Here is a 22,529-nt window from a genome sequence, read left to right on the forward strand (position 1 = left end):
AATTGGTATAGCCGGACAGCTGCCTCTTAACGCCCCTTCCCAAATTGTCTGCCACCACTAATTTTAGTTAGTTACATCTCTGAGTCTGAATTCCCATCGAGAGGAGTGAAAAAAGCTGAGTGGCAGCAGGGACAGATTTCTATTTCTGATGTTAATTATACCCCTTTCTATACAGGGACAGCATGGATCACAGAATTCTGTCTACACCCTGAAAAATGTTTCCTCGTCCACCCACCTGTTTAGACACTAATGCTTCAAAATAGACAAATGTTTGTATTGTACATCAGCTTAAAATGCAGTGGCCAGACATGTTTTTGAAGGAAGAAGCCCAAAAGAATGCGATTTAAAATTACTGTAAGAGAGCTAATGGCTTCAATTTTATTTTAAAAGTGGTTTCTGAGGCTAAATGAAAGCCATGGCAGCAGGCTGTAAACATTTTTATCTGCTATTGACGTCTCTCTCTGACATCTTCCAAAGGTGTGAAAGTACCGAGTGTAGGATTTTCAGCTGTTCTATTAAATGCATGTCCTGTGCTTACTTGCATTGAGTTTCAAATGGATGCAGTTCCCTTCCACAAGCAAAGCAACCTGAAGATAATCTGACAAGTTGTAGAACATGCAATGCCCAACAATGGGCATCCGTGTGTGCTTAGTGTACAATGTATGGTGTAAATATACAAAACTGACACTCACGTGTTTTAATCATTTGGAGTGCCAATATCTATATTAAAAATAAAAATAACACACTCTTACCACCTTGCATTTCAGTTCTATTTTTGCCATTCTTGATTTATTCCTTCTTCTTATGAATGTTCTCTTTGAATTTCAGAGTAATTGGCCTGGGAGCTGCCACGATTCTGTTCCATCAAGGAGAGTAGTCATTTCTCACAACATGGATAAAGCACTGAAAGAAGGTGAGTCCTACCTTGCGCAAAGAAGCATTAGATCCTGTGCATCTCTTGTGTTCTTACCAAATTATGGCTGCAGAATATGCCAGGATTTTAGAATGTGACCCTGGATTCTTATTCCTTGATTAAAAAAAATAATAAATAAAATCAAGTCTTGGTCTTGCCAAGAGATCTGATGCAGTAAGTAACGCTATGTCAGTTAAACTGCAAAAACAACATCTTGTTATTTTAACTTATGGTTTTCACAGAAACATGGAAATTATGTGAAAATTGAGTCCTCTGTACACAAACCAAGAAAACAATGTTTCAAAGATTCGACCAGGTGTCTCTGAACTGATAAAATCTAGACACTTGTAATCGGTCTTCCCATTTAGTCAAATTCTTGTCATGAAAACTGAATCTGAAATGATCATCTGTACTTTTGGCTGCTATGGTATATGAAATCTGTGGCTCACCAGTGCATCCTTGGCTTCAGCTTGTGAAATGTGAATTATGGATTGTATGAATTCAAAGTAGTTTGTTTATAATTTTTTTAAGAAAGAACTGCTACTTCCACATGTGTTTTTCAACATGTTTATCAGTGCAGAATCAGAGGTAGAGGGGTTATTTAGAGAGAGACCAGAGGCACTGTGGGTTGCTGGGGGGGAAGGCATTTTGTTAACTTTCCTCCTGCTGCTTGCATAGAAGAGAAACAGCTTCTGCATTTTTGACAACATGGCAGCTGCTGTCATCTGAGGTTATTTATTCATTAGGTTGTTCAATTGGGTTCATAAGTCCATCCTTACTCCGTAAAGCTGCAAGTAAGTTAACAATATACTCGTGATTCAGTTTTCAGTGTTGAGGCACTGCTGTTGTGACAACTTACTTAACTGCTATTTCTTTTCAGAACATCTCTTACCTTCCTCTCACGCTCTGAATTTTGGAGAGCAAACTTGTCAGATTGGTTGTACTTCTTCCAGGCCTCGTTAAATGACTAATAAAACCAGCTTGTTCTGTTATGCAGTTTAACAAGGATGAGACTTCTCAGTCTACCACAAGTAGATTAAAGCAAGCTTTTTTCCCCCAAAGTGTTTAAATCAGCTTGAGATACTAAATGAATTCAACAAGGAAACATTTTACTTTTTTTATTAGACTAAAACAGTCAGTCTCTTTCAAAATGGACTGCATACATTCCTTGCCCTGTGACAGTTCTGAAATATGTAATTATTTTAATACTATTACACCCTTATTTTACAAGTTTGTAGTTAAAAAAAAAAAAAAAAAAACACGGCTAATGATAGAAAAATAAAAACAAAAATAAAAAAAACATACCCTGCGTGTATTTCTGTTTCATGAGTGCCATATGCTAATGCCAATCACTCTTACAGTAATGAGTATTAAAGTATTTGTGAACCCTAGGAATTTTTGCCAACTTCGTGCTCTCCAGGTGTAATGTTCAATTCAATAAAATGTTTTTAAAAAGTCTGATCCATCGAGTAGACTTTTCAGTTCTGTATTTTCAATCTTGGAACAGTTCAGATTCCTACCACCACATGAGGTTTTCAGATGTTGTCAGAGTGAATGGGGTTTTGCAATGTATTTTTAAATTGGATTTTAGTTTTATTTACATTACCTCAGAGATGCAAGGATAACGTTTTCAGAGGAGCCAGTATCACTTAATTTCAGACTTGCTGTTGCCATTTCCGAAGAGACAGCCTTTTGATTAATTCTGACTTCAGCTGTTTTAAACAGTCAGTTTGCTGTTACTTGTTAACTGTCTTGCATCCCTCCAGAGTTACCTGTTGACTTCTGCTCTCCTGTCACATTTTTGCTGATGTTACAGCCAATCTGCATGCACTTTTCTCTCTGGTTGGAGTCACACCATATTATTGCACAGTTCTCTAAGGTTCTGTGATGCCTCTCTCTTGACAAGCTGTCTTGTGCTATATTGCATTTTTTGTTTTCATGGGCTGTTAAGTTAGTTGGAAGGAGAGACATCGTTGGTTATCCTTAGTTTTAATTGAAGGAGTTGTTATTGTTTCCGTTTCAGTCATTGGTGTTATTTTATTAAACTTTATGTAGTGCTTGGATACTTTTCTGGTGATACTAACCAGCAGACAGTAGTTGCCTTCATCTTGAATTGCTTCTCCTGCTGAAGCCAGCATAACAGAGTCTGGAATTGTCATTCAACGATGTTAATCACTTACTCCACCAAAAAGGAACTTTTTGTTTACATCTGTTTACAGCTTGGTTCTCAACTTCTCTCTTATTTCCTATAGACAAGCAAGTAATGTTAAAGGACAGTGCTTCAGAGTACTTCTTTGCTCTTAATTGTAGCATCCTTGCAAAAGCTGCGGATAAAAGGTGAGGGAAAGCTGTCTACTATCCCTGTTACCATGTGATGTTTCATGAAATCTAAGCACGCAAAATTGGAACAAGTGTAATGCTATACAGAGATTTTCTTTCTGCTGCATTCAACAAGGAAAACAAACATTTAGTTTTAAAATGGTGAGTCCTTTTTTTCAGAATGCTGTCGAGGCTGAGGGCCATAGCCATCAGCAAGTTTCTATGCCATGAGTGTAGTCGGTCTCGCAGGAACTAAATTTTATCTTCCATTTTAATTGTTTGATATTCTGTGGTCTTTTAATGTTCTTCACAGCCAATATTCATCTTAATTATCTTCATAGTATCTGGAAAATCGGTCTTCATATTATTTACCTGCTTTTCTGGATCATTTATGAGTAAGTAAAACGGTATGGATCATGGAACAAATTCCAGCAGAACTCCACTTCTGAAATTCTTCTACTATGAAAACTACTTATTTATTCATTCCCTTTGTTTCATTTCCCTGAAAATATTTCTGTGCCAGGGAACCGTCTCTTACTCTATAGCTGCTTAGCTTCCTTAACCCCTGTGTTGAGGCTGCCTTCTTAAAAATATTTTGGAAATTTCATAAATTTATATCCGTGGATCAGAACTTGCCCATCTGTGTTCTTGTTGACCCTTTAGAAGAATATCAGAGTAAGGTTTCTGTTTATAAAAGGGAAAGCATTCCAGTTTAAGACCCACACATTGACATTTAAGGAAAAAAAATGCAATACCTTCTGTGGCGCTAGTTGAAAAGCTGTGTTTTTTTCCACAGCTCTCAAAAATCAGTTGTTTGGGTCCAAAATCTGAGCAAGGCCTAATTTGAATTCATGTTCTCTCTGCTACTGGGATTCAAACACTTGGATCTAAGAACTCTCTTGGCAGAGAGTACATGGGCAAAATAATTTGAACAGAAATTAGTCTGATACTTTTTTTAACGTGTCTCCTGGATATTTATAACACGTTTTTTCTCTATTCTTTGTATATTTGGAAATTTCCTTTTTTTTTTTTTTTGCTACACATTTGTAGTAAGTATTAAGCAAATGTCAAGACAAAGTTGATAAAAATAATACCAACAATATGAAATGGGAAACTGTACAGGCATGGTCTTTTTTGCATAGGAGCAATAATAACATCTAGGCTATAAAAAAAAAAAAACAAAAAACAAAAAACCCGAACAACAAACAACACGTGAGTTTTATCGAGGCTGAATAATATTATAAAACGTGACTGAACTTCCAGAAACACCAATATTTTTCCAAGCACAAACTTGACCAACAGAACTCAGATGGTAATGTTGTTATTGCCAGTGACTGGGGCATGTTCACACCGTTTTTCACCAGCCTCTAGCGGCCAGGTCTAAATAAAGGCTTGGTGAGCATGGGAAACTTCAATGAATCAAGATAATGTTAAGTATGAAACTTCATCATCTTGATTTGTGTTGTATAGCTAAAACGTAATAAAGTCTAAAATACATCAGGTGAATAATAGCTTTTATGCCTTTGGATTTAAAAATCACTATCTTGGAAATGATGGAGTTACACATATTCAGATTATTTATTAGTGATTTTTCTAGGGATTTCAGCAGAGTGGCTGTAATATTTTAGCTTGTCATTTGAGGGTGAAGATGAGGCTTTTTTTTGACTGAACTGGATTTGGGCAGTGGACAAAAGTAGTAGCTGTAACAAGTTTTATAGAACAGCTCTTTGCCAGGTAGTTATGAGCGCGTATTGTCTGTCATCTTCTGCTAAACTTTTATTTAATGTATTTTTCTTCAGGTCTAGTTTCTGATAACCACATCGTGTGTCTTAAATCTGGCATGATTTTTTTTTTCTTTTTTTTTTTTTCATCTCCCATAAAGCTGGGTAGTGAATCTCAGCTGTGTAAGAGCTGCCTGGTGTGAGCTCTGCATGTTGCAGATTTGAAGCTAGTCTGGTTCCCTGCTTCCTGTGGATGCTAAATGTATGCAGAAGAAGGGTTAGCAGTTCACACCTCTATGGGGTTAGAGAAGAAGAATCTGGAAGGGTGTCCTCACTAACCCCCCGACGTAAAGCTTCTGGCTGCATGTCCCAGCACTCCTGGCAGCCTAAAAAGAGTCATGGAGGAGGCCCATGTTCACACTGATGCAGGATTGTTTTTTAATCAATTATAAAAACTGGGGACTCAGATCTAATAAGTAATTTAGAAAATTCTGTGGAAGTTCCTACAGTTTTGCACCAGACTCATTGCTGTCACCACATCTGAAGAAATTTGTCTGTAGCAGCTGAGTTAGCTGGGGTAAGAGGCTGCCCTAAAGTGTGTTCTTCTCTTCTTGTCAGTCCTTTCTTGTCTTCTGACCAGTTGTTTTCCAAGCTTCGGTGCGTGATGTAGGAACAGTGACAACAGGCTGATGGGCAGGTTTTTCCTCTGAAGAAAGCAAGCTGTGCTCTTGGATTTGTTTTCTGTGTTTCTGCAGAGCTGAAAGAGACACCAGCTGCATCGCTAGGCAGGCGCCTGAGGCAGCCACAGCACATCATGGCCAGGCTGACACACGTGGATGAGGCAGGGTCTTATTCCAGGACAGGGTGCAGTTGGTGTCAGTGGCTGGTTGTTTTCATACTTTGCCTTGTTGGTATCTGGTTTAAAATAAAGAAACAAAATCCTAAGGGTTGTCTCAGTGCTCGTTTGGACAAATATTGTAGGCTTTAAAGTACCCCCAGGTTTTATAGAAAACAAGACACTTCAATTTTAGTGATTCAGGAAGGGCAACAAAGCTCACAGATGGCAAGCAAACCATAGAAAAGGTGTAGAGGAAGAGAGTTATCAAAGGTAGGGTGCAGAAAATTGGTTTTAGAATGGGGAAATCCATTTAAAGTGTTCAAATTGTGGAACTGACAGAAACCCAAGTGAAGTATTTCATAGTTGCACGGCTTATTCTTTGGTAATAATTGGTGATGTTTTGTTTTTAGCTTAATACCAGTACTAGCTTTCACGGATCTTTAATGGTATGGCTCTTTAGGTGCATGAACATCACCTTGCTTTGCCTGAGCAGGAGTCTTCCCATTGTGATAGCTCTTCTTATGCTCCCTGTTGAAATACCTGAAGCAAATTGGCAAGAGTTGGGCTCTCGTAATTCCTTACTAATTAGCAGTGTTGCATATTTTGATCTGCTTTCTCAGAGCAGAGAGACTTAAAGTTGTATGTAATGGTGATTATGGAGAGAATGAGCAACAGAGTTCATTTGGGAGAGGAGCTGCCTGAAAGTACAGTTATAAACTAAGGCTCAGGTGGAATAGGTGTGTGTTGTGAAAGAGAATATCGCCTGAGGGATAGAGATACAAGTTTTCTCTTGGTTTGTAGAGGTCTGTCCAATACAGGTAAGGAGCCACCACTCCTCTGTACCATGACTTAGGCAAGGGGCGCTGAAGAAGTGTGCTGCTTTAGAGTAAAGTGACTGCAAGGGTGTCTGCAAGAGAATCTGAAAAACGAAGTCACTGTCAGCCAGGGGTGGTAATCACAAGTACCGAAAGGCAGTGTCTTTAGGTTACCTTGAAGAAACACAGGTCTTTTTCAGGATAAGTGAGAAGAGAATCTGTGCTGTGACAGCTTTCCATCGCTCGTCAGATGCTGCAACAGAGGCAAAGCCGTCAGAAAAAGGTGGTTGCAGAAGGACAGGGGGACAGCTGTAGGAAAAATAGATGCTTAAAATGTGTGTTATCTCAAGTGTCCCATGACAAGGAATAACCCTCAGTTTTCAAAATACTGTTCCTAATTGCTCTTAGGTGTGTTGAGTGGTTATTCCTCAGTTTATCAAAAGCTTATCAGATCAGCAAAAGACCACTGTCTTTTATAACTATCATTATCACTTCATGGTATTTGTTGGTGGCAGGTTTCAATGAAATATAACTTCTGTTCTAGAAAAGTAAAGAAGTTGGGTCTGTTTTAAAGTTTGAAATTACCATCTTGCAATATGACTGTATTTTTTTCTCACATCTATGAAAAAGAAAACTTCAGAACTGCTATTTACTTATTTATATATTTGGTGAAATGTTTTTTCTGAATAATTCATTCGAAAGCCTTGAAGTGACTTAGTAAATGACTGAACATATTCCTTCTCAGTGAAGTGAGTCAGTTTCTTAAACAACCTGCAGAATTGATTGATAAGGGTTTCTAGTCAAATGCTTCAGAAAATTTAATCTTTTCTTTAGAAATGTTTTTGATGAAGTGATGTAGGATGAAGCCTCCTAGTATTTCAGGGAGGCAGAAGTATTCAGCATAAGTTGTTATGCTATTACTATGCTACTAATTCATTGTCATAGTGCCAGGGAGCTTTTTATAGTTTACTAGGCTGCCAAAAAAATAATTTCCATCAAAGTGAAAGCTAAAAAATAGTGGAATCACATGGTTATTTTAAACCATAGGCTTACAGTGACAAACTAGGTGTACTTTTGACATTAAAACAAAACAAAACAAAAAACTCTGATTTCAGAGTGCCTGGTCAAGAACCACCTGCTCAGATTATCAGGCATGCAACTTTTTTTTTTTTTTTTTTCCTCCTCCCTTCCTGTTCAGTTACCCCTCTGTTAATTCCAAGCTGATTTGCATCCCATTCACCGCCCCCTCCTCCCCAGCTTCATTCCCACCTTGCTGGCAATGCTAAATGTGGCTTGTGCGTGCTTCCTGAAGGCTTCCTGCTCCCTCCCAGAACTCCAGGAACATCTGCTAGTGCTAGTAATGCATCAGTAAAACTGGAGACGCACAAGTGTTGTCAAAAAGAAAAACTAGTAGAAGGTGTTGTTGTGGAACACACCATTACAGCGATCCTGTTGCTTGTAGCTACAGTTTGGAATATCACCTTTGAAATTCATGTTGTCTTTCTAATCTACTTCTCTTCCATCTCTAGCTCTATCAATCCTACAATGTACTTTCTGTAGCGTTAGGTATGTCAATTGAGATGCAAAATCTTACCACCTCCTCTCTTAAGAGTGATTTTGGAGTGGAGACTGAGTTTGTGGCTGAAGAAGGTTGGTTTCGATCTGCAGCAGCCTAGATACAGCCAGATTATGTGATAGTTCCTATAACCAAATCCGCTACTGAGACACAGAGACTAGTTTGGGGTTAGTGTGTTGCTTGTAACCTGGCTGACCGAGCAAATCCACTTACAGGCTTTGCTTTGCAAAGTGACCTCCAGTAACCTGGGAGGTGCTGATTTCTGCAGCTTTGCCAACCTGGCACTGGGGAGAATTTAAAGCCTAGAGGAAAATATATGAAACTTAAGACCCATCTTATTACTGAGGAGATGGGTGGAGGGCTCAGTTTCTATCCTGGTGTGCCTTCCCCTTTTGCAGTCCTTGCTACTGATTGTTTTGTTTCTCCTTTCAGTGTTTGACTACAGCTACAGAGATTACATCCTGTCCTGGTATGGGCCACTCAGCAGAGATGAAGGGCAGCTGTACCAGCTGCTATCTGAAGACTTCTGGGAGATTGCCAAGCAGCTGCGACAGAGGCTGAGTCACATTGATGTAGTTAAAGTCGTCTGCAATGATGTAGTGAAAGCTTTACTCACACACTTCCGTGACCTTAAAGGAGCCAATGCCAGGTAAAACCAGAGCTGAGTTTCATTGGAATTTTCTGCTCGTCTCTTTGCTTTTAGATGTGTGATATCAAGGCAATGAAGAATGTAACATTTCTGTAGGCAACTGATAAAACAGTTCATGTTTATTAACAGTTTTAGAGAGCTAGCAGGCTTCAAGGCACCTATAAGACCCGTGGAAGGAAATGTTTGTCCTTCTTTTTTAATGGTTGAGATTCACTGCTATTTCCATTTCATCTTTGAATTCTTTGCTCGCAGTAGGAGGCGGGCTGTCTGAGCAGCTCCTGCAAGTAGTGCGAACCTGCAAGGAAAAGGAGAGGCACTGTCAGAGCAGGCAACAAACGAGAATGTAGTTATTTGCACCTTTCCCAAAATAGCACGAGGGTTAATTCCATTCAGTTTTCTGTTTCTGCTAGCCCCAGGAGGGAAAGCTTCATGATTTCTCTAAGCGGTCTGTCCTGCAGTAACTAGATTTTTTCCTAGTGAAAAATTGTTGGCTGGATTTTCTGTCTCTTTTTAGGTTACCTTGTTAATTCTGTGAATTTCCTCTTTGCCCACTTAAAAAGGTCAGCTGTGTCCTAAAAACTGTCGCACCCAAATTCTAATTGCGTGTGGGAGCTCTCATGCCTACGCAGTTCACTGATCCAAATGAGTGGCTCATGGAATTGTGCATGGAATTTGAGCTTGTATCTGTACTTACCTGCAGTTATCCCAACAGAAATGTGCTCTGGTTGTTTGGTTTTATACTGTGCATTTTATACTATGACATTGTTTTGCATACAGCTAGATTCACATATTTTTAACACTCCAGAGAAAAAAGATCAACTGGTTTTCGTCAGTGACCAGTCTTTCTGCGGTGCCATTTGCACATCCTTCTGTTCTGGAGCAGAAGACAGGGTCAATGTATTTGTGGTAGCTGCCAGCTTTGTGTAGTCTAATCTGCAGGAAAGAAAGCAATGGAAACTAAAGAATGGTTGCCTTCAAGAAAAGAATGTAGAATGTACGTAGGCACATTACAGTAACATCGTGTCATCACATTATTGTCCCAATAACAATGCATTACCTGAATTCCAGATACTGTTTTGTTTCAGATCTAGTATATGGTAGAAATCTTGTGGTCCAGTAAAGCTCTTGATGGTGCTCTCTGATTTTAAGCATGGTGCTTGCACTTGACCTTTGTCATGGTAAAATAGTTGCTTTGGGGAAAGGTATGATTAGAAAATTTAAAGGATGAGGACGGTTGGTTTGTTTGTTGGGTTGAAGTGTGACTGCTCACCTGTTTGGAGCTGGGGACACAGAATGCACAATTGCAGAATTACTAGATACTGTTAATGCTCATTCTTGATGAGATTGTTTGTCTGCTGAGAATAATGACCACCTCCACTAGATCTAGCTGGATTGTTATTTCGACTGCGTAGAGCTAAAATAAAGAAAGTCTCCTGGGTATTTTCCAATTAACTTTTTCTCTTTGGAAGGGTAAATGCACCTTAGACATTGCTGGATAAGTCAGACTGCATTAACATGGTAATGAGAATTAAATAGTATGATAATGGGTCAAAAAAATGCCCCACAGCCATAACTTCAGATTTTGTCTAGGTTGAAACTGGGCTCATTGTTTTTCTCGTTGTGCAAGGTTGAGAATTCACAGGGAGGAAAATCTGGTTTTAAGGTGCCTAACAGCAGACCAGCAGTCCTACCAGCTGCATGATGCCAAGTCTGAAATGCTAGCACATCCTCGTGCTGCTCATCCAAGCTTGCTCAAAAAGCTTTATAGGAGTTGTCCAGCTGAAATGCTGCCCCATGGCCTGTGGTGAAGTCAGCGGAAATGTGGCCATGTGCTTGCACCCAGTGTAGGTTGAATTGGTACTTCCAGGTGATCTGAGCATGTGTTTCATAAACCTGAAAGCGTGCCTGAGGCTCTGATACAGTTTTCTTTTTTGCCTTCAAGGGAATGTGGTACTCAGAATAATCTGAGTTTGGTACTAAATTAATTGTTTGCTGTGCTAGAACCTGCTGGCAGCCTAAATCATAGGCTGAGAACTACCAAGTGCATCGCTTTTGGCTTGGAAACTGCAAGCTAGAGTCTCTTGGAAAACCTGTGCTTATATTATTATGACAGCTCAAACAGAAAATTCTCCTTTCTGAGGTAGGGAGCGTGAGAGATGTCATTAGCCTCGCTTATCTTCTCATTTCTGTCAGCGTTTTAAAACCAGCAGCAGATGTAAATTGGAATTCCTGTTTCCCTCTCAGTGTCTGTAATAATGAATCTGGTTAGTTTGGGATGATGAATATAGTGGCACAGAGACCGTAATTAGAGCCGGCTATCTGTCCTGTTGTAGTGCCTGACAGAACACTGTGTCTTTTTTCCTCTGCCAGGTTTATAATGCAGCGTGGCAGCAAAGGGCATTTTGCCTGTTCTCGGGTGGCTTGCAGAGTTTTAAATACCTGTTCCAGCCCTGGAGAGGGTGCTGCCTAAAGCACTTTGTTTTCCACCTATATGACAACAGACGACCACAATAAAGTAAGGGAAAGAAACCGTCTGTCCCCAGGAGGACAGAGGTGTCGGTTTCTTTGTTGTGAAGCTCGCCTGTTTTGTCACTTGGTTCACTTCGGCCGTAGAAATCCCTTCTCTGCTTTCTCTGACTGACTGAGGCCTGTGATATCTGGCAGATCAGGATGTCTGCTGGGAAGGAATAGGCTGCAACCCTTCAGAATAAGAGGCTGCTGTCCTCACCTTGCTCCTGCTTTCCCTCTGCCTTATCTCAGCTATTGCAAGGCTCCATTTGATAACAAATAGCTCAAAGTAAATGGCCAGCAGAGGCTAACAGATAAGGAAAAACTGTGCTTGAATGAGGGAGAGGAAAGCATGAGGAGAAGAGGCTGCTCCATGCTGGCTGGTGGGAGGCAGGGGATCAGGAGGGGGAAGCCTGGCAGCGTTAGGTCTGTTTCCCTCTTCTTTCATTCTGTCCCTTCGCTTTGTTTAAAGGAAACTCTTTCCTGATAGACACAAAGTGAAATAAGGGCAGAGATGCTCCTCTGGCTGTGGGCAAGACTGCCTGGGATGACACAGAACCGTGAAAATAGAAGACAAGATAGCTTCAGCTTTTTCATCCTGCGTACATCGTTGGGGATTATCGTGAGGTCCAGCTGGGGCTGCAAAGGATCCCGTCAGTATTCAGTTACAAAATTAGTGGCAATTCAACATTTTTTAGATAGGAAACCATTTGATTCCTGACATTAGCTCAGTGTAGAAATGAAAATTCTGACTTGAGATAGGAAAAGAAAAAATCAGCCTTGAGTTTGCTGGGGGAAATGGATAGTTCTTCGTTGTGCTTAATCAGGAGTGAGGTTATAACAGGATTAGCCTAGTCTGTCCAGCAGGATATGGTCCTGTCGTTGCAGAGAGGGTTGTATTTGGTGATTCTTGCTTTATAGCAGCTTTTGGCCCTCTGCTCCTTAATGTCTTGTGCAAGTTTATTTCCTTGGCTACTTCATGTAAAGCATAAATTGAATATATGTGAGTATTTAGTGCTGGACTGTGAGCTGCGTAGGGTGGCGTATAATGCTGCAGGTTTCTACACTGGTAGGTGGTGCAGCATTGACTGTGGTGTCAGTATCCTTTCCGTGGGGCTAGAATTACCTGATCCTGGCAACGTGTTCTTGCTCTGGTAACTTGAAATGTTTGTCGAGAGCAAGAGGCAGCAGGTCCTCTTGGTGAGCCATGCATTCAGTAGCTTAGGGACCTAGCAAAGAAAACAACCAACAAATAGTGGCTGTGAATCTGTCCACGTGGAAGGAAGGGGAAATTCCCTCACACCTGCTGTGGGCTAAGAATTACCCCCCTCAGATACTGCTACAGGGCTCTTAACATTTGCTAAATAACACCCTGGGCTGGTGGTCTCTAAACTGCAGCGTAGCCAAATGAGATCTGCCTGCTCTAGATTTGTAGGCAAATGAAATGCAGGAGCTGTTCACGCTGGCCTGTTGTTGAACCCACTGACAAGCAGTGCTTTTTGAGCAGAGCTCGGTGGGAGGCGGTCACAGTGACACTGATTTTCCTACGTCACTTGGCTGGGAGTGTTGTTTGTTTGTCTTTAACCTACGGCTGGGGCACCTTGATCCCAAAGGCAGAGGATTTCTGCAGATCCGGGTGTGTGGTGTGGCAGGCTGCTCCTGGCAAGCTGGCTGCGCCGTGCCATCTGAGGGGTGCTCAGCAGTGTGTTTGTGCTCGTGCCTGGAGTCACAGCCGAAGTCGTGACTTGGCAAAGGGGATTCCTTGGGAGCTGCAGCCGACTTCTGCTGCACGTTCAGAACCATATCGGAGGGCTCTGAGCTCTTGGGAAGGGTGAGAGGGAAAATTGCTGTTTGAGTGGTCAGTATTGACAAGTAATTTTGAGGTTTTAAGTACACTTTGTGCCCATCTTGCCAGTATTCCTGCCATCTGCTCTGTCTCTTCTCCTCACCCTGTTGGTAATGTAACTTTATTGGGCCACGTAAACGCCTTGGCACATATAGGATATAAATTGTTGTATCCTTGTGCTTGTTGCATTGACTACATACAGTATGAGTTGGTATTTAGTAAGAGGGAAAAATGGTGCTGCCACAACAAAAATCAAGAGCAGGTGGGTGCAAAGGCAATTCAAGCACTGGAGGTATAACTTGATTAATCCTGTACGTGCATCTAAATTGTCATGGTGCATCCAAGCTACTAAACACCTCCCCCAGTCCTAGTTTCTCTTTTATAATTCCATTTTCCACCCACAAAGTAGGAATACCAAGAACTGCTTATCACAGCCTCTGAAAATGAGTATCAAGAGGATGACTATGAACGCGTAGAGGCAGGTTGCAGTGAGAGCAGCAATTTTTTGAGGTGCTGAGAACAAAACAGAAAAAGCCGGGCTCTGGGCACACTGTTCTAGTTAGCTCCTGGGTAGCTCCAGGTTTAAAGCTCGCCATTGCCTTCAAGATCCAGTGTGAGAAGTTCAGATTTCCTGTTTACAGCTGAGTATCACCAAGGCACCACAACAAGCATGACGACCTTCTGCTGCTGGTATGGTCAGACCACGGTTTGCAAGACTTCTGTGTGATCTCTGGGCCTGTCACCAACATTACATGTCAGGTGCTCTTCTGTGGAGGAAGGTAGCTGTGACACATACGAGTGCTATAATTATGGAGTCAGTAAATGCTAGAAGAAGGGTTTTATACAACTTACTGATCTTGATAAAAACGGCTGTGGAAATTAGCAGTTTGGCTTTGACGGATTTTTGCTGTGCTTTTTGGGTTTGGTGTGGTTTGGTTTTGGAGGGTGTTTTTTTTTTTTTTTTTAACTGGTAGTTTTTTCAGGTGTGTTAATGCTACTGGCTCATGAAGGTTTGAATCAATTCCTCTTATTTCTGAGGAAGTTCAAGCAGATCAAGCAACTGTAATTGTGCTGCAGTGTCAAGAAGGTTAGAGATCTGAGGGTGACACAGGTGGAGAGGTGCAGGCTACGTGTGCTTCTGGTAGTTCTCTGAATCCTTTTATGAACGTGAGTGGTGAGTGTTGATGTACTGATGAGAGTCAGAGCCAGTTGCACATACACTTCAGCTCACAATTGCACTGATTGAGACTTAAATGTAACAGCAAGGCTCTCTCTTGAAAGCCCAATTAAAGCAATAGCAAGGCCAAAGGGAACATTTTGTGATTTTCTTAATATATATATATATATTTTTTTATGAGAAAGGACCCTTACATAACTTCCTGTAGATTTGTTGCTAATGTTTTAGGGACTTTTTGTCCTGGATGCTATTTATTTATTTGCTTGATTGCTTACTTCCTGTTTCCAAAGCAGACAGATTTATCTTGCTTGTCATTAAGTTCTTGGTCATGCCCGTCTTTGAATCCAGTGGACTTCTTGAGGAGTTCCTTGTCCGTGGAGCAGTAGTACTGCCAACTTCAAATCTACTGAGTCCATGAGTTGCATGGGCATTGTAAATGCCATGCTGCCTTCGGGGTTGTTTTTTAATTTTTTAAATCTCTTTGACGAATCATTTTTAAGCTCTTCCATGCAGTCATGTTGTGACTATGTAAAAATAAAGATGCTGCTTTACATCATGAGCTTGTGACCCAACCACAAATCCCAGAGGTCTCTGAATGCTCCAACTGTGATCTGTTTTTATCGCTCAGTTACCAGATGGTTCTGACTAAAAACATAGGTATCTAGAGTAGACCCTAGAATTTTTTTGGAGAGAAATTTCCATGAGATCCCTGTGTTGATAAAATTGCAAGCATGGAAAGGAACTTAGGGCATATTTCTGTAACATTGGTCATGTGGTAGCTGCTCGTCTTCAGGAGTACCTGCTTTTCTGCTTCCTTTTTTGAAGTGCTGGATAAACTTAGGGGTTTGCAATAGCACAGGGCAAGGTCTTGGTGCTGAGGGCATTCAGATGGGAACACGTTTGGAAACTGCATGAAGCAATCACAGAGCAGGGGAGAGTTGCTCCCAGTGCCAGTTTGGGACCAAAGGAGTACTCTGCATGGGAAAGACCCCATACAAAGGAGTTCATTTTGGCAGGCCCTGCCTATGGCCCTGTATTCACAAGTAGTTTCCTGATCTTCCACTGCCCCCACTTTGGGGCAGCTGAAGGAAATACTTTTGCTTTCTGAAGCTGTGAAATAGCCTTAGGTAGTGTTTTATATATATATTTGTGAGGTTAACATTGGCTTTGTAGCTCACTGGGGAGTGAAGAGGGGTGATCTGTAAGCGTGCTGTGCAAAGCCTGAGTTCTGTCTGTTTTAAAATCACTGAAGTCCCCTGCATCTCAGTGCTCCGAAATACATCCCCATGACTTCAGTCTCGATCGTTCAGGAGGACACGAGTGCAGTTGCCACTTGGCTTTCTTTTTCTATTGCCTAAAGCAGATGAAATAGGCCTGGTTTACAAACCTGGTATCATGCTGCTTCTGAAACTGTTTGCTCCAGTGCCTCATTTGTATTAGTTCACTGCCCGCAGTTGTGCTCGGAATTTGTGGATAATTGGCTGGGCTTTCAAAGCTCTCTCCGTAAATAGCTGTGCTCGTTTTTGGTTGCGGGTTTTCTGCGATTGCCAAGAATCTCCTTGTTTGGAAAGTCCAAGCACGCAGCCCTAATAATGCATGTTCAAAACTGGACAGGATGAGAAATAATACCTATATTTCTGCTTGAGTTATTTAATAGCACTTGATAACTTCATTGGCGCTGGAGAGATGTAGGGCACTGCTTTGTGTTAGCTTCTGCTGTTCCTGTCGGTTACTGCAGAAACGAACGCTACCTTCCTGTGCTTTTGGTAATGATAGAGCTGAAGATGCAGATTTTATGCCAAGCATTAAGAGCGTGTAGTCAGGGTGTCCCAGCTGCTGCTCTGGGACAGACAGCAGCCGTGCCACTACTACTCTCTTCCATGGTTGCTCGCCACCCTGGTACTTGTAGGTAGGTGTGAGGGGGGGAGCCCAAGTGCTGAGGGATGCTGCTTGCTGGGCAGACCCTTTGTTTTCCCTACAAGCACAGCATGTTTTCCCTACAAGCTGAACAAAGTATATATGGAAGCAAATAGAATTATAATACTTGTATAAATAAAAAGGAGCATCTAAGCCTGACTGTCTGTTTTACCACTGGTGTTTTAGTTTATTTTGTAGCTGTTTTGCCATCCCCCCCAAACTTTCCATCACGCTTTGTCTTCCACTCCCCTTCGTTTCTTTTGCCCCAACAGCAACATAAAGATCTATTGCTGCAACTGTTTGCCACTGATATGCAAGGCTTGTTCAGAATTGAGTTCTGTGAAGACCGTTTCTCTATTCTTTTATCAAAAATCACAGCGTGGTTTGGGATGGAAGGGACGTTTGAGATCACCCAGTCCCAGCCTCCTGCCATGGGCAGGGACACCTCCCAGCAGCCCAGGCTGCCCACAGCCCCATCCAGCCTGGCCTTGAGCACCTCCAGGGATGGGGCACCCACAGCTTCTCTGGGCAGCCTGTGCCAGGGCCTCACTGCCCTTGGAGTGAAGAATTTCCTCCTGAAATCTAATCTAAATCTCCCCTCTTTCAGTTTAAAGCCATTCCCCCTTGTCTTGTCACTACACCCCCTGGCCAAGAGTCCCTCCCCATCATTCCTGTAGCCTTCTTTAGGCCACCATAAGGTGTCCCCGGAGCCTTCTCTTCCCCAGGCTGAACTCCCTTAGGTGAGGTGCTCCAACCCCTGATCATCCTCGTGCCCCTCCTTTGGACCCACTCCAGCAGGTCCATGTCCTTGTGTTGGGCACCCAGTCCCTTTGGCTGTCATCCTTTAAAAATCTGATGGGATTCTGTTCATCCCCTTTTGCTTTTTAGATGATATTTTAATTACAGTTTGGCTAGGAAAATGACTGAAAGAGCCCCTCTTCCAGAGATTTAAGTCCTGTTAGGTGACGGAGATAACTGCAGAAAAAAAGGGAACTATTCTTACAGCTGCAGTGTGTGCAACTCCCCTTCCCCCCCATATTCCCTTAGGCGGGAATGCATTAAACAAATTAGAAGGACAAGAACCAAATATTTGCTGTTCTGCTTGTTTATTCTGTTTAATTTTCTGTTTTTGTTCTGTTGGCTGTACCAGAAGAGTGCTGGCATAGGTCCAGCTCAGACAAGCTGTATGTATTGCTTGTAGACTGGGAATAAACGTGTACAACAGGGAGGCAGGGTCTAAGGAAGCCCTTCTCCCGCATGCCTGACAGCACAGGTGCAGTCGGTGCCACGGGGTGCCTGCAGCCCCAAGCAGACCGTCATTCCTCAGGAGATCTGTGCTGTGTGTGGATGGGTTTAGAGAGATGCTGAAGTAAATCTTGATCTAATAACTGGGCACCGTGTCCCACAAATCAGGTAAAGCAGTCCAGAAAGGAAAGTCTGTGTGTGTTTCTAGGCCAAAAAAAAAAAAAAAAAGCAGTCACCATTTTCTTTCAGTTCTGACTCCATCATTGCTGTTACTAGCCAGGAATGGGTTGCTGAAAGTCAGTCTGCTGCCAGCCAGCTGATGCTCTGTGTACAAAACCTGTTCTCTGGCATTCAGCTTGAGCTTCTGGCAGAGTTTCGAAGTGGCCAACTCTGGGTGGACTGGCCTGTCCAGAAGGTGAAGCCTTCACTTCCCAGTAAGAGGTGGCTGTACGTAAATGGCCCAGACTTTCTGTCTGCCAGTCTGCCTGGGACATGTCTGATTTTGGATAATGGATGCCTTTAGGGAGAGCATGTGAGGCGGGGTGTTTGATGCGGTGGAGAGAAGGCTGGAGGATGTATCTGGAGGATGTGAGAGGAATGGAAATGCACTGAGGAAGATAGCCAGGTATTCAGCTGCTGGAGGGAAAAGATCCTACCAGAACAAGACAAACAGCTTCTGGAGCTAAATCAGCCCTACCACCTGTGCTGGGTAATGATGAAAACTACACATCATCTTCATATGCTGCTCCTCAGAAGAGCAAACAAAGTATGTACATCCAAGCTGCTCCCAGGGCCTTGTTTTTGAAATTTGTCTTTCTTGTAACAATTGAAGCACTCTCCATTATCCACCTTTGAAAATAAAACATTTGATTTGGGATTCAATAAAAGGCTTCAGTGAAATCAAAACCAAATGTCATTTGAGCATTCGTGTTCTCCTGAAAATGAATTTAAAAACTGATGTTGGTCATCTTGAAACAAATGGCTTCCATTATTGAAGCAGAATTACAACTGTTATAATAATACTGATATTCTGCCAACATATTTGCTCCCTCCTTTGCCAACTACCAAAAAAAACACTGTGCAGTGCTGCCTCTCTCCACTGGCCATGTAGTGGTGTCTAACTGGAAATTTCTCCTTTGAGTCCATGCAATTCTTGGTCATTTTTCCACACACAGGGGCAATCAGCTCTGAGGAGCTCTGTGGGTAACAGTCGGGACAGCCACCTGTGGCAGTGAGAAGGAAGCAGATATCACAAATGATGGGAAGAGGTGCTGGGGTGAGACACGAAAGGCCTGAGCCTTCATAATACCTCAGGGCCTTCTGCTGAAGACCAGTCCTGGCTGGCTTTGGGAACTGCCCTGGCACCTCTCAGGTGACTGTGTCTGTCACCCTGTACCCCCTGGCATGGTCACCGTGCTGCTAAACCACAAGGCTGGGGTTGCACTATGTCAGGCATGTGGCCATGAAGGAACTGCTAGGGCACCAGCTCTGCTTCTAGAGCCTTTCTTGAGTAAAATAAAAGGTACTGAGTGACCTCCAGTAAGGAGTTCCCGTGGTGCATCCAGGCCGCCATGCTCTGAGAAGTCCAGAAAACCACTGGCAGCTGGGAGGAGATGGAATGGTTGGTACTGGCTCAAAATCAGGGAAGGTTTGCTCCCTGTTTCTTCCAGAGCTGCCATCAGAAGGGCTGTCTGTGGGGAGCCTGCCAGCAGCACGCTGTGCTCTCATGCTTCGTGCTGCAGCCGTGGCCTGGCCACCCCCGGCTGTTAGCACTGGAAGGCTTCGTGCCATCTTCCCAAAACGCACCTACCGTGATGTGCTGCTGTGTGTGTGTATTTGCCCCTCCAGTAGCAGAAAGAGGAATGTATCAGTATATAAGTTAGGAGCCTGCTTCTCTCACCATGTACAACGTGAAAGCAACAAGGAATTTTGGTTTTCCTCCATCCATTTAGTATCCAGTATCCAGCTGGCTTGTTGGTGAGCGAGTGCATGCTCATGGATGCCTTCCCCAGCAGGCTCAGGGTTCTGGCTGAGAGTTATCTCCAGCCCCTTCTTGAAGCTGACGCATTAATAGCTGAAAAGGTCAGGATCTGCCTCCACTGAAGGCTGGCAAGATGGACCCTGACTCTGAGGCACTCAAGACAATGGAGAAAAACTGATTCTGTTCCCAGGCTTGTTCCCTGCTTATTATTATTATTATTAAATCCACGGTGGTTATTAGTATAAAAGCTGCATATTCCAGCCTCAAGCTGCTGATCAAAGGACTCAATTTAAGACAAGTTCTCCCATCCTTTCTCTGAACGTCTCTGTAATCTCTGCGTGCCTCAGGTGCTCGGGTTCAAACAAATGGGAAATCTATGATTTGGTGGAGAGGTGACTGCTAAAATTGGGAGGTACAGGTTTAGTCCCATCTCAGTGAACAGTGCCTAAAATCCCTGTAGGGCCTCTTACCCCTTTCAGGTGGGTGTGCAGCCCGCAAGGGTATTGCCCCAAAAGTGGGGCTGCACACACCCACTGATCCCCTGCAGCTTCCTGCTTTCCATTTACACACTGTATACACTCCACTGACACTGTTAATGATGTGCTCAGTTCCCATTTGCAGACCTACTGAGGTGACTTGTTTGGCTGTGTCTTTGCTCTTTGGGAGTCACTTCTTCCTTTGTTTGCCAACCTGATAGCACAGTCTTTCTGTGGTGTTTTTTTGTTTTGCTCTTTTTAGTTAATCCTCTTACTTAGTTTCTCACTTACACTGTGGATGGATGTTACTATCAAGCCATCTTGCACAGAGCAATTTGATGCAGTCTGCAGGTAGCAGGTTGAAAATTGATGTTTTAGGAAATCCAAGTCAAACACGTAAAATAAATCAGATAAATCAAATAAAAAGTATTTACTTTTTGCCAGTAACAAAGGAAAGATCGTACCTTCATTATCTAGCAGCCAGACCTGTTTCTCAAACTGGAAGTGATCCCAAATACTCTGTTCAAGTCTATAATTAGTATGCTGTACAAGAAAGTATTGCTTTTTGAGTTCGTCCTGTCAATTTTTTTTGAGAAACTAAACAAGATTTCATTGTAAGATCAATGAGGGAACAAATTATTTTTCTTTTTTAATTCAGAGAAACTCTTATTTCGCTCCAACTGTTGGGCTTTTTCTATTTGATACAGTTTTAAAATACTGTATTTCTATTTTGGTGGGTGAAAACACTGACAGGACAAATTAATTTGGAAACGTGTCTTAATATTTATTTTTTTTAAAGCAGAACTTGAAAAAATGCACATGGATTAAAGTGTTTCTTTACTGATTTTTTTTTTTAACCTGATGATGGATTTTGCATGTTTTGGATGTTTTCAGAAATAGTGGCTAGTCATAACACAAGTACTATGGAAGTTCTCTCTCTCTTTCCCTCTCTCTCTTTTCTATTTTTTATTTTCCTTTTCTTAGGCAGGAAGATCCACCGAGACCTTTCTTGCTGCATCCGTGCTTGAGGAGCTCTGATGAAGAAGTAAGATTCCTGCAAAAATGTTCTCAAATTCTGGTGTATTGTCTCCTACCCTCAAAGGATATCCAGTCTGTCAGCTTGCGCATAGTCCTTGCAGAAATCCTTGCAACAAAAGGTAGAGCAAAGATCAGAGATGATTAACCATTTGCACCTGTACAGTATTAGTAATTACAGACATCTTTCTGTATGTCTTGATACTATATTTATAAATCCTGAAACTTAATTTACCGTGTTGACCAGTAAGACACTTTGTTTTTAAAAGTAAGCATATACTTACCTGATTGTACTGACTTGATGCCAGGCTGTTTAGCATCTTTCAGGATAAAACCCAACTTTGTTCATTCCTTTCTTTTATTTTTGTCACAGGGGAACCCTTTTGCTGTCTTTAGTGGCACAGTTTTTATTGATTATATGAATAATTCTGACCTGTTCTGCTTTATTCAGACACACAGAATCCATGGATTTAAGGATTTGATTATAATTGTATCATGATACCAGATTTTTTTTTTTAGTCATTGATTTATCCAGTATTTTTTTATTGAGGATTTTCTATTTTGCTTTCTTATCAGATACCCTTTAATCATATTATAAATACACAAATAATTTTTTATGTAATTGAAGTCAAATTCAGAAGTTATGAAGTCTCAAGTATATTATGCAGTTCAGTTCACTTTTAATTTTCATTTGTAAAGGCTGTAATGTCATAATGTCTGAGACACAGAGCAGAAAGAATAAAAAGATTTGAAATTGCCCAAATAGAGCTCAGCTTTGTCAATGTACTTCAATTTGTGTAATAGCACAGTTTTATCAAGAAGAAAGGTATGCGCAGTCTCAAATGTACTATGTAGTCCAGAAGACTGGTTTGAGATTAAAAAAATTTTTGTATTTATTCTTGCCTTTTATCTGCAATATTCTTTCAAAGGACAGCAGTTATTCTTCAACATAAGGATTTTGTTTTAAAATATTTTTCCTCTCCAGTACTGAAACCAGTGGTGGAACTGCTGAGTGATCCAGATTATATCAACCAAACGCTACTCAGCCAGCTGGAGTACAGAGAACAGATGAATGAACATCAGAAGAAAGACTACACATATGCTCCTTCTTATGAGGAGTTCATCAAGCTCATTAACAGCAGCTCCGATGTTGAGTTCCTGAAACAACTGAGGTATTTGATGCTTCACTGTAGCTTATTTAAAACTAAACATGCTTCTTCTGCCAGCCCATTACTGGGAATTAACTGTGTTTTTTGTTTTTAAATTCAAATTTAGTTTTCTTTTTCTTTTGGTGAAGGGGAGACAGTAAAGATGATAAGGCACAGCATTAATTAAATCTGTAATATAGTTAGTTGACGTCTCAGTTTGGTGGTAGAATTTTTTTTTTTTTTAATTCCACTTAGCTGATGGTAGGTGGCATACTGGAGGTCACTGTATTGTTGAAAGGCATACCAGGCATTTTTTTACAGCTTGCCTCAGTGGAGTTAGATAAAATAATATGTTGCATTTCCAC

General features: G+C 41.7%; 1 protein-coding gene across 6 annotated transcripts in view; it reads left to right on the forward strand.

Annotated features, from left to right (window-relative positions):
• SNX25 (sorting nexin 25) overlaps positions 1-22,529 on the forward strand; it is an 81,804-nt gene that overhangs the window by 12,466 nt on the left and 46,809 nt on the right. For all 6 annotated transcript variants that reach the window (XM_068681406.1, XM_068681405.1, XM_068681404.1 and 3 more), the window contains exons 2-5: positions 829-913; positions 8,615-8,831; positions 20,966-21,138; positions 22,002-22,188. In XM_068681406.1, the coding sequence (XP_068537507.1) occupies positions 892-913; positions 8,615-8,831; positions 20,966-21,138; positions 22,002-22,188 (599 nt within the window). In that variant the 5' untranslated portion in view covers positions 829-891. The remainder of the gene's footprint in view (positions 1-828; positions 914-8,614; positions 8,832-20,965; positions 21,139-22,001; positions 22,189-22,529) is intronic.

Source organism: Anas acuta, chromosome 4, assembly GCF_963932015.1.
Source record: "Anas acuta chromosome 4, bAnaAcu1.1, whole genome shotgun sequence".
In the NCBI taxonomy this organism is placed as follows: domain Eukaryota; kingdom Metazoa; phylum Chordata; class Aves; order Anseriformes; family Anatidae; genus Anas; species Anas acuta.